Genomic DNA, 13,730 nt, shown 5'->3' with positions numbered 1-13,730 from the left:
AGGCTCCATCGCGTTACGGCTCCGACTCGTACAATAAACTAAAGCCTTATGCATCGCAGTCAGGGGCTGCACTGATGGGGTCATCATGTCGTGTGAATACATTTAATAAATAATTCTGTTCACTTCACTGACTGGTTCTTTCTTTCAAATAAATAATAATAAAACAAAACTGTTTCTCTAAATTTTCTGACTATATTCTCGGAATGATACAGACATTTTTTACTCAATAATTCCAAGAATTTTCTCAGAATTCTGACTTTATTCTTGGAATCATCTTCTTATTTTTTTTTCCTATGCCGCGACCCTAAAACCCCATCATAGGTGTCAGCAGCAATGTCGAATAATTTTTTTCCCCTTCTTTATTTGGCGCCAAAGGACATTCGCACCAACGTCCTCCTCTGATTGGTCAGAAGGGTTAATCTCTGAACAGTGCCCGCCTCCCAGTTCTACAGATGCACAGATCAGTTCTGCACCACGCTCCATCTGGTCATTTGGTGCAAATGTGAGAGCGCGCAGAAGTAGTCACGTGTGAGTGAAGAAGACAGCATTAGAGACTCGTAGCCGCAGATTCGAGCAGGTACAGTCATTGACTTCTGAGGAGACTTTCTACAGGAGTGTAACTCACTCTGCACAGATTCACATGTTGGTTTGCGAATATGCAAGTTTTATATGAGTGTGCGAATGTGTTATGCACCATATTTACTGCTACAACTGGAGCAAAACTGTGAGCGTATGATATTTTGTGCTTGGGTGTGAAGAACTGGATTTGTGCAGCTGCAGTGAAGGGTGTGTGAAGGTGTAACTGTTAAGCTGTACTTGTGGGAGAGGAAACAAATCCACAGGTTTGTAACTCCTGAAGTGATTTTCTTTGTGACTTCAAATTGATACAAGTGTGACTATTTTCTACAACTATAAATCTCACTGTCACAGGTGCCCAGGGGTTTTACACCAAACATACCTCCATACTCTACTCTTCAGTGTTTCTGGATTAAAATAAACCCCTGTAAGAACTGTAACTACTGTAAGAACAGTGGGATATTCTGAGTCTAATGGAGGACTCTCTACTCTCCAGTGTTTCTGGATTAAAATAAACCCCTGTAAGAACTGTAACTACTGTAAGAACAGTGGGATATTCTGAGTCTAATGGAGGACTCTACTCTTCAGTGTTTCTGGATTAAAATAAACCCCTGTAAGAACTGTAACTACTGTAAGAACAGTGGGATATTCTGAGTCTAATGGAGGACTCTCTCTACTCTTCAGTGTTTCTGGATTAAAATAAACCCCTGTAAGAACTGTAACTACTGTAAGAACAGTGGGATATTCTGAGTCTAATGGAGGACTCTCTCTACTCTTCAGTGTTTCTGGATTAAAATAAACCCCTGTAAGAACTGTAACTACTGTAAGAACAGTGGGATATTCTGAGTCTAATGGAGGACTCTACTCTTCAGTGTTTCTGGATTAAAATAAACCCCTGTAAGAACTGTAACTACTGTAAGAACAGTGGGATATTCTGAGTCTAATGGAGGACTCTCTCTACTCTTCAGTGTTTCTGGATTAAAATAAACCCCTGTAAGAACTGTAACTACTGTAAGAACAGTGGGATATTCTGAGTCTAATGGAGGACTCTCTCTACTCTTCAGTGTTTCTGGATTAAAATAAACCCCTGTAAGAACTGTGACTACTGTAAGAACAGTGGGATATTCTGAGTCTAATGGAGGACTCTCTCTACTCTTCAGTGTTTCTGGATTAAAATAAACCCCTGTAAGAACTGTAACTACTGTAAGAACAGTGGGATATTCTGAGTCTAATGGAGGACTCTCTCTACTCTTCAGTGTTTCTGGATTAAAATAAACCCCTGTAAGAACTGTAACTACTGTAAGAACAGTGGGATATTCTGAGTCTAATGGAGGACTCTCTCTACTCTTCAGTGTTTCTGGATTAAAATAAACCCCTGTAAGAACTGTAACTACTGTAAGAACAGTGGGATATTCTGAGTCTAATGGAGGACTCTCTCTACTCTTCAGTGTTTCTGGATTAAAATAAACCCCTGTAAGAACTGTAACTACTGTAAGAACAGTGGGATATTCTGAGTCTAATGGAGGACTCTACTCTTCAGTGTTAGTGGATAATCAAACACAGATAAATTTACCCCAGGGTTTAATCACTGATCCATTGAAGGCATTGTGTTCCACAGAACAGTCGTATCCTGCTGTATCTTCCTCCTGGACGTCCACACTCTTCCTCAGCTGGTAGGTTCCATCACCATTGGGTCTGACTCCTGAGGATGTTAGTAGATGATCAGGGAGTGAAGTGGTGAATCTCCTCACTCTCATCTTCAGGTCTTTGGGGTAGAAGCCCGTGGCCAGGCAGGTCAGGGTCAGTCTGCTGGACTCAGTCTGAGATTTCTTCACATACACATCTGGAACAGCTGCAGAGAGGAACAGTGTAAACACACAATGTGTTTCAGTCAGAATTCAGATCTATAAAAACAGCTGGTGTTCTTCCAGCTTTGATTCCATTTTGTGAATCCAGTATAAACACATTTAAAATTGGACTCCTGCAGCACTCCTAACGTTATTCAAAATGCTACAGGGATCGAATTCTAAATTAGAGAGCTCTAATAACACACAATTTTTATTCAAATACTCACTCAGTCTGGTGTCAGTGGTATTGTATTTAAAATAGGTCTTCAGCCACTTCTTACAATCCTCACATTTCTGAGGAGGAGCTTCCTGTAAATCTCCTTTTTCATTATTCCACCTCTTCTCCAGGTCACTGCTCTGAGAGGCTGAGACTCTCCACTTCCTCAGGGTCCAGTTATAAGAGATTAAATCTTCTCCATCGTAGTGTAGATCATTAATGCAGTTTACAGGTGAAACTGATCCGTCAGGAAGTGTTTCCCCCTCACAGCCGAGTCTCCACTGAAGAACATGACGCTCTGAAACAGAGGAGAACACAGTCCACCAGGAATCACCATCAGACTCTACACTGTATACACACCTGATCACACACACACACGTCACGATCATGAAATTTTAACTGACAATTATTTGTCATACAAGTAATTGCAATTAACGATTTAATTGTCCTTTAAATTACACCCGTATTTTAATAGGCCTTTATTCTTAATGACAACATAATAATGTACACACACTATTATGGTAAAGAACGTCGGTTTATTGAACAGTTTTATTCATAAATATCTGTAAAGATATTTGCCCCTTGTCCTGTTTTTAAATAAAATTGTATGTTTGAAAAAGATATTTACAAATTCTCAAAATAAGCAAAAAATCAAATGTACTACGGCTTAAACATATGTTGTTTACTGGCTTGCCATATTCTGGGCAAGGAATACTAAGGCTACGTTCACACAGAAGGTAAAGAGGCCCAGTCATACGTGACACGGATGTGTTCTACATGTGGCTGTGTGAACAGAACAAATCACACTGAATCTTACTTTTTCACACCAGATTTGGGCCACATTCATATGATCCATGTCCAAACGTAGACTTTAACTTTTAACTTCGGCTGCTGAGAATAATCTCTGGACTATGGTCCAAAGCATTTATTTCATTTTAATTTGAGGTGTTTAGGAGGTGGAAATGACCTGGTCAAAGGATTTACGTTTTGTAAAAACTACTGGGAAACGAAAAACCTGTGAAACTTCTAAAATCAGGTTCCTATCTCTCATTTACGAGGAAATAAAACACGTGGAAATTTATATAAAGGTGTTTTTTTTAATAAAACAAACAAAAGAAGACTTTTTAGTCGTTCTATATCAGGTTGATATTGTTGGTGTCGGTATGAAGCTGTATAAATGTGGCTCCTGAAACATTAAACTCATTATGTCTGTTCTCCTCTTCTCTCTTGAGACTTGTGTTTGTGAGAGACCTGGGAAATGTGCTCTTAGAGTGAAAGAAAAATCATTTCATGTTTTAATATTAAATACATTCATACATTCATTCATTCATTATCTGTAACCCTTATCCAGTTCAGTGTCGCGGTGTGTCCAGAGCCTACCTGGAATCATTGGGCGCAAGGCAGGAACACACCCTGGAGGGGGCGCCAGTCCTTCACAGGGCAACACAGACACATTCACTCACACCTACGAACACTTTTGAGTCGCCAATCCACCTACCAACGTGTGTTTTTGGACTGTGGGAGGAAACCGGAGCACCCGGAGGAAACCCACACAGACACAGAGAGAACACACCACACTCCTCACAGACAGTCACCCAGAGCGGGAATAGAAATCACAACCTCCAGGCCCCTGGAGCTGTGTGACTGTGACACTAACTGCTGCGTCACTGTACCGCCCATATTAAATACAGTCTTTAATTAATACTCTGTTTTTAACACAGAACTCATTTGGAAAAAAGAAAAGGGAGGTTCTGTGACACAGTTCTGTAGTAAAACACCAGTCCAGTCCCATTCCTTCATTTAAAATACGAAAGTGCTTTGTATGAAACAGACACCTTTCACCTGCTGTGTGAACGTAGCCTAAGATACTCAACTGAGAGCCTCCAGAGGAGCCAGCTGCCGGGAAGAATCTGTTGATGCCGTTGTCTTCCTAAGTTCAGCAAACTGCGGTGGTGGCTCCACAGATGATTTCTCAGGTCTGTTTTATCTGCACTTTTTACAGCCACCATTTTATAGCAAATAACCACATAATGTACTTTTACAATTACAGTTGCTTAAATAAAACACATACTCTGATAAAGTGTATCAAAAAAAATAATAAAATAAATAAATAAATAAATAAAACACATGCTGTCAACAGAAATATAAGCAGGAGATGTGCACAGCCTAAACCTCCTTACTCATTTGTCTCACCATTTGTTAAAAATATACACGTAGTTGATGTTCTGTTTGTTGTGATTTAAATAAAATATGATCGCAGTCAGAACAAATAATCGCGTTTAGCTCAAATAATCCCGATCATGCAATTATGTAATAATCGTGACTGGTCTACCACACACACACACACACACTCCTGTAATCATCATATACAGTGATTGTTGATAGTGAGAGCAGTGATGGAGTGTGTTGTGTTTATTCTGTGACTGAGATGAAGATGAAGAAATGAAGAGCTCTAATCAGAGCAGTGTGTGTAAATCTACAGACTCTTCTTCCTCTGAGAGGAGGACATACATCTTTAAAAAGGAGAACAGTAGCAGTTTCTCACCTGACGGATCATGGCCAGAGAACTTCATCTGTGTGTCCAGGAACTTCTTTAAGAGTTTCCCATCGTACTTCAGCTTCTCAGTGCCAGCTTTCCACTCCCTCTCCTCTATCTCCTTCACCCAGCTCTGTTTAGGAGTCCTGATACCGTCCCGACTGCTGTAGGAGTCCGTCTGTGTGTCGTCCAGCAGAGTCTCTACACTGAACTGGTAGGTGTTATTCACAGAGAGGTCTGACTGGACGGTGAAGAGGAAAACCAGAGAGTGTTCATCTGGGGGAAATTAAAAAAATAATAGAAAATTAAACAATGATAATTTAATAATGTGCAATTATTTGTCACGAAAAATGTGTGTTCCACATTTAACCCATTTGTGGCAGTGAACACACTCGTGTACTAGGGCCTGTGAACACACACCCAGAGCTGCAGGCAGCTATCCCCAGCACAGTTGTGGGTTCAGTGCCTTGCTTAGGGCACTTCAGCCATTGATGTTCCTATCGGTCCTGAAGACTGAACCTGCAACCTTCCAGCCCCAAGCCCACACAGAGGGTGCCTTGTTCACCTGGCCACATCTGTAGATGGGGATGCATGTGTGTGTGTGGATTGAGTGAAATGCAAAAGTAATTTAACCGAGTATCAGCAGCAATCTCAGTCGCACTCTGCAGGCACTCGAGCAGAGTAACAGCGGGGAAGGCAGACCCACTCGGTCGGTGTCACAGCATAGTAGCAGCAGGGGAAAGCACCAATTTGGAGACACTCTAAAAGGTATCCCACTTGTACAATTATGTTAACAGAATAATAACACAAAACCTCACCAAAGACACAAAGACATGCATAGGTTCATATGCCGTGCCATTTTACTGTGTATCTTCTGTAAAATGACAAACACAGTTCAGAGTAAAACTGGCAAACCAGCATTTTTAAAAACAGCAAACGGAATATAAAATATACCTAAAAAGACAAAACATGTCAATAGTATTTTAATTAACCATTTGGTTTAAAACGTTAACCCTTTCTTAAATACACGGACTGAGCTTGATACTCTTATTGTAAGAGGTCCACAGTTTAGAAGCAGAAAATCCTCTCCACTGTCTCTGTAGTTGACACTAAGGGTCTGGAGGAGTCCAGAGAATGCTAATCTAAGACTGTGTGTTTAAAGTGTTAGACATTCAGGTATGTGCGCAGGTGCTAGGCCATTTAACGCTTTAAAAAAATAATACAAATATTATAAAATATATCCTCAGATACAGGAAGCCAGTGCAGTTCTTTTAAAACGGGGCTGAATCTGTGCTGCTGCGGTTTAAACTGCAGAGAACAGATTGTATTCTTAGGAAGCCCAGTAAAAAGAGCAACAGTCCGCATTATTAAAGAAGTTAAAACGTACATAACTTCTAAAACACTTCACAGTGCTTTGTGGTGTCTGGAAGATCTTGCTCAGCAATAATTAAAGCTCTCTAAACAAGACCAAAGTGAGAATGCAAAATTAGCAGGAGTCCTACATTAATCTCAACAAACAGATACAAGTTGTTCTAGTTTTCTAATAAAGCGCGGGCATGTCATTTCTGAAACTGTAAAACTATACACAGCAGGGTCATAGCAGTGGGCTTCGCGGAGGTTAAGACGGAGTGGAAAACTCCAAGCGTCGTCCATTTTAGCTCCTTCTGAAGGAAACTAGAATTCCTGCCTGGCGCTACATTAAAAATGAAAGACGACAGACAAACACTGAGTATTCACACCGGTTTTAGCTTTTTGACTTCAATATATCAAACCTGGGTTTAAAACTGACCTCATTTATTACATAATTATGAACTCCAAATAACTATAAATAACTATAAATAACTATACATTGACGTTGGAGAGAAACTCACCCCCGAGGACCATTGAAAGAAACAGCGGGAACAAAATCATTGCTCCCATGGTAAAATGGTCGAAGACGCAGAGGTTTTACTAGATATCTCATTAATGCTAACCACTAAAATCTGTGCACAACTTGTCAAACAAGTCTACTAATCTACTACATTAAAAAAACGTCCGCCTGGTCGTTGTAGAAATTGAAAATGGCGCACACATATGTAATAATAACACGTCACCGCGAACAGAGAGAACGATTGGCTTCTACAGCTGATCACAGCTGGAGGAAACTCTACGTCACCTGTGCCCAGTAGAAACTCGGTGTTTAAATCTGTCATCTGTTTCTAGGCAGATAACTTCGCCAAGGTTTCGGTTTAAACTGGGTCAATGGTCACAGGTCCGGATAGGGCAGCGTGACTGATCAACTATTAAGTGCTGCTTACATTTGAACACAGTGTTTTAAAATTATAAAAGCTCTTTTGGGACACTTTCGGGATGACGGTGTTGTGTGAGGTAAAATCAGAATCTTTAACCAGAAGGGTACGATTACCGTTTGGAATATTCTCAGGACACTGAACATGGATTCTGAAAAAGCCTCTTTATTTACAGTATTTGTTATTTGTAATTATTTATAAAGCAGCAGAATACTGCAGCAGGTAGTGTCGCAGTTACACAGCTCCAGGGTCCTGTCTGTGAGGAGTGTGGTGTGTTCTCCCTGTGTCTGCGTGGGTTTCCTCCGGGTGACTGTCTGTGAGGAGTGTGGTGTGTTCTCCCAGTGTCTGCGTGGGTTTGTAGGTGGACAGGTTGGTAGGTGGACTGGTGACTCAAAAGTGTCCATAGGTGTGAGTGTGTGAGTGAATGTGTGAGTGTGTGTAGCCTTGTGAAGGTCTGGTGCCCCCTCCAGGGTGTGTTCCTGACTTGTGCCCAGTGATTCCGGGTAGACTGCGACCCTGAACTGGATATTAAATGATCTCCCTCCTTTAAAATAAACTGATGGGTCCCTCCTTTTGTTACATAGTGGTCCGGGAAATGTATTCAATGCACAGAATTGTGTTTATATTGTGCGACAGAGCAGGTTAATATTATGAAGCCACTGGGAAAGCAGCATATTTCTATTGCACTGGCTGTTTAAAGTTATTTAAAATGTGAAAAGTGTCATTTTTAGTCAATGTTCAGCAGTAAAAAAAAAAAAAAAAAAAGACCTCTGCATTTACCCTGTACATGGTAGAAACACACACACACACACACACACACACAATTATGGGTAGTCAACACACAGTCAAACCCCTCTTGGCGCCTGGGAAGCAGTTGGGAGTTAGGGCTCCACTGTGTATTTGAGGGAGAAGACTGATTCTTCACTTGGTGATGTTTCTAATGCAGACAGAGATGTTTTCTTCTGTGGAGCTTTAATGATCATCATTTGCTGGTCCCTTTCTCAATCATTTCTCATTAATCTCTTTCTCACTCAGTTGTGTTGAGGTTCTGTTCATAAATGTCCCCCGTCTGTAGGAACACTGTGAGATGGTCCAGTTTAGAACCGGTGGAGCCTGGAGAACTGAACAGCAAACTTTAATTCTGATGAAGTAGAGGTTCATGGAACACTTTAATTTGTCTTTAACAAGTTGATATTTCTGATTACAATAGTTTTGTTTCATTCATCTGAGATTATTATTATTATTACTACATCTCTATTACTACATATGTAATTTAAACATTTCCAATGGAAGCTATTAGCTAGAAGTTATCATTGTGCAGTTTACATCATGAGAAACCTCCAGTTCCTTTAAAATAATAATTTGGCCAAAGCTACAAAATTAAAAGGGTGTTTTATGTTATGTTTAATGTATTCTTCTGTGTCATAAATTGGCACTAAGTTCTGTAATAACTTTCATAAATAAGTTTTGTTACTATGTGATTAGTTTAAAAATGATTTATCACTATTATTAGGAACAGAAAAAGGTTTATTGAAGTATTAACATTTACATAAAGGCAGTGCAATGATGATTCACTTAAGTTTTACATTAGTTAAGTTTTTACACTATATTTAAAAGACAATTTATAAACAAAATGTACACAATTTAGGGGCGGCACCGTGGTGCAGCAGGTAGTGTCGCAGTGTCGCAGTCACACAGCTCCAGGGACCTGGAGTTTGTGGGTTTGATTCCCGCTCCGGGTGACTGTCTGTGAGGAGTGTGGTGTGTTCTCCCTGTGTCTGTGTGGGTTTCCTCCGGGTGACTGTCTGTGAGGAGTGTGGTGTGTTCTCCCTGTGTCTGTGTGGGTTTCCTCCGGGTGACTGTCTGTGAGGAGTGTGGTGTGTTCTCCCTGTGTCTGCGTGGGTTTCCTCCGGGTGACTGTCTGTGAGGAGTGTGGTGTGTTCTCCCTGTGTCTGCGTGGGTTTCCTCCGGGTGACTGTCTGTGAGGAGTGTGGTGTGTTCTCCCTGTGTCTGTGTGGGTTTCCTCCGGGTGACTGTCTGTGAGGAGTGTGGTGTGTTCTCCCTGTGTCTGTGTGGGTTTCCTCCGGGTGACTGTCTGTGAGGAGTGTGGTGTGTTCTCCCTGTGTCTGTGTGGGTTTCCTCCGGGTGACTGTCTGTGAGGAGTGTGGTGTGTTCTCCCTGTGTCTGCGTGGGTTTCCTCCGGGTGACTGTCTGTGAGGAGTGTGGTGTGTTCTCCCTGTGTCTGCGTGGGTTTCCTCCGGGTGACTGTCTGTGAGGAGTGTGGTGTGTTCTCCCTGTGTCTGTGTGGGTTTCCTCCGGGTGACTGTCTGTGAGGAGTGTGGTGTGTTCTCCCTGTGTCTGCGTGGGTTTCCTCTGGGTGACTGTCTGTGAGGAGTGTGGTGTGTTCTCCCTGTGTCTGTGTGGGTTTCCTCCGGGTGACTGTCTGTGAGGAGTTGGTGTGTTCTCCCTGTGTCTGTGTGGGTTTCCTCCGGGTGACTGTCTGTGAGGAGTTGGTGTGTTCTCCCTGTGTCTGTGTGGGTTTCCTCCGGGTGACTGTCTGTGAGGAGTTGGTGTGTTCTCCCTGTGTCTGTGTGGGTTTCCTCCGGGTGACTGTCTGTGAGGAGTTGATGTGTTCTCCCCGTGTCCGCGTGGGTTTCCTCCGGGTGCTCCGGTTTCCTCCCACAGTCCAAAAACACACGTTGGTAGGTGGATTGGTGACTTAAAAAAGTGTCCATAGGTGTGAGTGTGTGAGTGTCTGTGTTGCCCTGTGAAGGACTGGCGCCCCCTCCAGGGTGTATTCCCGCCTTGCGCCCAATGATTCCAGGTAGGCTCTGGACCCACCGCGACCCTGAATTGGATAAGGGTTACAGATAATGAATGAATGAATGAAAGAATGAATGTACACAATTTGTGAAACAATAGCAAAATCATAGCTTTGAGGGTTATTTTCTCCTTCATTCATTCATTCATTGATCATCTGTAAGTGCTTCCTGAAATCACTGGAGACAAGGCCAGGCACAAGGTACATGCCCTGGAGAGGACACCAGTCCGTCACAGACATTCCAGCATTTCTATATTAAACAATTTATACAAAATATACATATTTTATACATAATATCAATAACATATTAACGCTCAAACATTTGAATACAGTTTGAAGATTTTGTGCGTTCTTGTTGATTATCGCTGGTACTGAGACATGTGAGTTTGTACGGTCACCAATATGTACATGATCATCATTTATAACAAATGTAAAAACACTGCTTTACAAATGAAAGAGCAGATTTGTTCTAGACTCAGTTCTCCACCTCCCCTCAGTCTCATTAACACACAACACATCCAAACTCCATCATACAACAGACACAAAGAACACAGTCCAGAGAAATGTGTCCCAAACTCTTCCAAAATGTTTGTGCAGCAAAAGAAAAGGCCTGATCTCCTTCAAGTTCAAAGTTCATAAAACCGTCAGCGTTTCCTGAGAAGTTTTCCTGGGAAAGAACAGAAAAACAGCTCAGAATAAAGCTTAGATTTTTGCTTTTGTGACAGCGTTAAATTACACATTTAATCTGTATAGTTCTCTCAGCTAACGATAACTACACCTCAGAGAGTAGTTTACTGATTATACATTTTAAAGCTTATAATGTTTGACCTAATTTATGACCTGAGATTCTAATACAGGGTTCTCATAAGTTTTCAGCTTAAATTAATGTAAAACACCAAAGTCTGGAGGCAATCATTTTCTGGGCTTATTCTGAATAAACAACAGAGCAGTAAAAGCTCTCAAACTGCTCAATGACAGTGTATGTAAATGACAGCAAAATCACAGTTTTATTTAATTTTACAAAATATTCTAACATATCTGGAATAGGTGTTTGTAATAAAATTCTCATTTAGACTAGTAGAAAATATATTAATATAGTTTAATAACCAGTATTTTAAGTTTACAATGTTTAATAATATACAGGGTGTTCTGGACTATAGTATCTGATATTTCCAGAAAATTTTATTCCATATATAATTATCTGTATCACAACTTACCTATTGCTGTCTTACATTTACGATCAAAAATGAGCCCACACACAAAAACCACCAACACCACCGGTCCAATCATCAGTCCAAAGGTCAAATCCTGAACACCTGAAGAGGCAAAGTGTATGCTGTCTGTAAGCAAGGAAAATAAGGAAAACAACAAGAAACACACAATTTTTGGATGAAGATAAAAACTGTAACTACTGTAAGAACAGTGGGATATTCTGAGTCTAATGGAGGACTCTCTACTCTTCAGTGTTTCTGGATTAAAATAAACCCCTGTAAGAACTGTAACTACTGTAAGAACAGTGGGATATTCTGAGTCTAATGGAGGACTCTCTACTCTTCAGTGTTTCTGGATTAAAATAAACCCCTGTAAGAACTGTAACTACTGTAAGAACAGTGGGATATTCTGAGTCTAATGGAGGACTCTCTCTACTCTTCAGTGTTTCTGGATTAAAATAAACCCCTGTAAGAACTGTAACTACTGTAAGAACAGTGGGATATTCTGAGTCTAATGGAGGACTCTCTACTCTTCAGTGTTTCTGGATTAAAATAAACCCCTGTAAGAACTGTAACTACTGTAAGAACAGTGGGATATTCTGAGTCTAATGGAGGACTCTACTCTTCAGTGTTTCTGGATTAAAATAAACCCCTGTAAGAACTGTAACTACTGTAAGAACAGTGGGATATTTTGAGTCTAATGGCGTGCTTCTGGCTCAAACTCGGCCGTGGTTCGGTTATCGCGGTTTAGTTATGGCTTGACGGACTAGGGCCAAGTCATTTGAGTTGCGCCTCAGCCACAACACTCGGCCGAGTCTGGGCTGAGAGTTTCCCAGACTCGGGCCAGAACTATCGGCCCACTCTACGGCCGTACATCACGGCCGAGACAATGTCAACTTCGCGTGCCGGCATTGGGCCGAGTGTTTTTATTCCGCCGTGTGTGATTCGGCCTGAGGGTGGGCCGATACAATTTTGCTAGCTGGGAATAATGCTAAATAAATGTTTACTTAAGTTCAGCAAAAAAAGTTTGAAAATAAGAAAAATAAGACGGTGTACACTGTTTAGAAGCCCAGCTCACGCTAACAGGCACTTGTGGATTTTTCAGAGAACTGAGGCTCAACACACACATATTTAGAGGATAAAGAGGATAAATTTTATATATATATCTATTTGGCATATATACATGATGATTTGGCATTGTTAAGCCTGTCAATCCTCAGCAATCTCCGACCATTATCTAATTTCATATGAGCTACGTCTTAGCCATAATATATGTAAGACCCCTCGCTATTCTACAAAGCGTATAATAAAACCATCTACCGCCCTACAATTTATAGAAAACCTCCCAGAAATATCAACACCAGTTCCCACTCCATCAGACCCAATGGACCACTTAAACATAAAAGTATAAGACAGAAAAAGCTCGCACCTTGGTATAATGATAAAACCCGTACTTTAAAACAAACATTACGGACTAGTAACAACTAGAGCGGAAATGGCGATCAACCAAGCTTGAAGTGTTCCATTCTGCCTGGAAGGACAGCCTTATAGAGTATAGAAATGCCCTCACTAAAGCTCACTCAGCATATTTGGCCTCGCTGATCTCCAATAATAAAAATAATCCGAGGGCACTGTTTAGTGTGTTTTCTAGAATTACAAAAAATCAAGCAGGTTCCGAACAACTAATTCCAGCAACTCTCACCAGTAAAGATTTTAAGGACTTTTTTAATAATAAAATTGATAATATTAGACAACAAACTCAAGCCACAGGATTAAAACCGTCCTGGCTGCCACCCGATGTGACTGATATAAAACATAATGTAATTGTAAAAGGAAGACTTGAAACCTTTTACCCACTCCCACGGTTAGAACTAGAGAAGATTATCACCTCCGCAAACTGTACAACTTGCACACTTGATGCAATTCCCACAAAATTGCTCAAAGAAGTACTACCAGCTATTATTGATCCTCTTTTAACAATAGTAAACTCATCCCTTAGCCTGGGCCATGTACCCAAAGCTTTTAAACTAGCAGTTATTAAACCTATGATCAAGAAACCAAATCTTGATGCTAGTACACTGTCTAATTACAGGCCTATTTCTAATTTGCCATTTCTGTCCAAGATCTTAGAAAAAGCCGTGGCCCAACAACTTAATTCATATCTACATAAGAATCATATATATGAAAAATTCCAATCTGGATTCAGGCCACATCATAGTCCAGAGACAGCTCTA

At 40.9% G+C, this 13,730-nt stretch overlaps 1 protein-coding gene across 2 annotated transcripts in view; it reads right to left on the bottom strand.

The window, feature by feature from the left end:
• LOC136695093 (uncharacterized) overlaps window positions 1-13,730 on the bottom strand; it is a 54,607-nt gene that overhangs the window by 18,606 nt on the left and 22,271 nt on the right. For both annotated transcript variants that reach the window (XM_066668916.1, XM_066668917.1), the window contains exons 7-9: window positions 5,186-5,452; window positions 2,651-2,938; window positions 2,150-2,428 (exon numbers count right to left, since the gene is read on the bottom strand). In XM_066668916.1, coding sequence (XP_066525013.1) covers window positions 2,150-2,428; window positions 2,651-2,938; window positions 5,186-5,452 — 834 coding nt within the window. The remainder of the gene's footprint in view (window positions 1-2,149; window positions 2,429-2,650; window positions 2,939-5,185; window positions 5,453-13,730) is intronic.

Source organism: Hoplias malabaricus, chromosome 4 (assembly GCF_029633855.1).
Source record: "Hoplias malabaricus isolate fHopMal1 chromosome 4, fHopMal1.hap1, whole genome shotgun sequence".
NCBI lineage: Eukaryota > Metazoa > Chordata > Actinopteri > Characiformes > Erythrinidae > Hoplias > Hoplias malabaricus.
The sequence above is the reverse complement of the archived record's forward strand: the minus strand, read 5'-3'. Positions and strand labels throughout refer to the sequence as shown.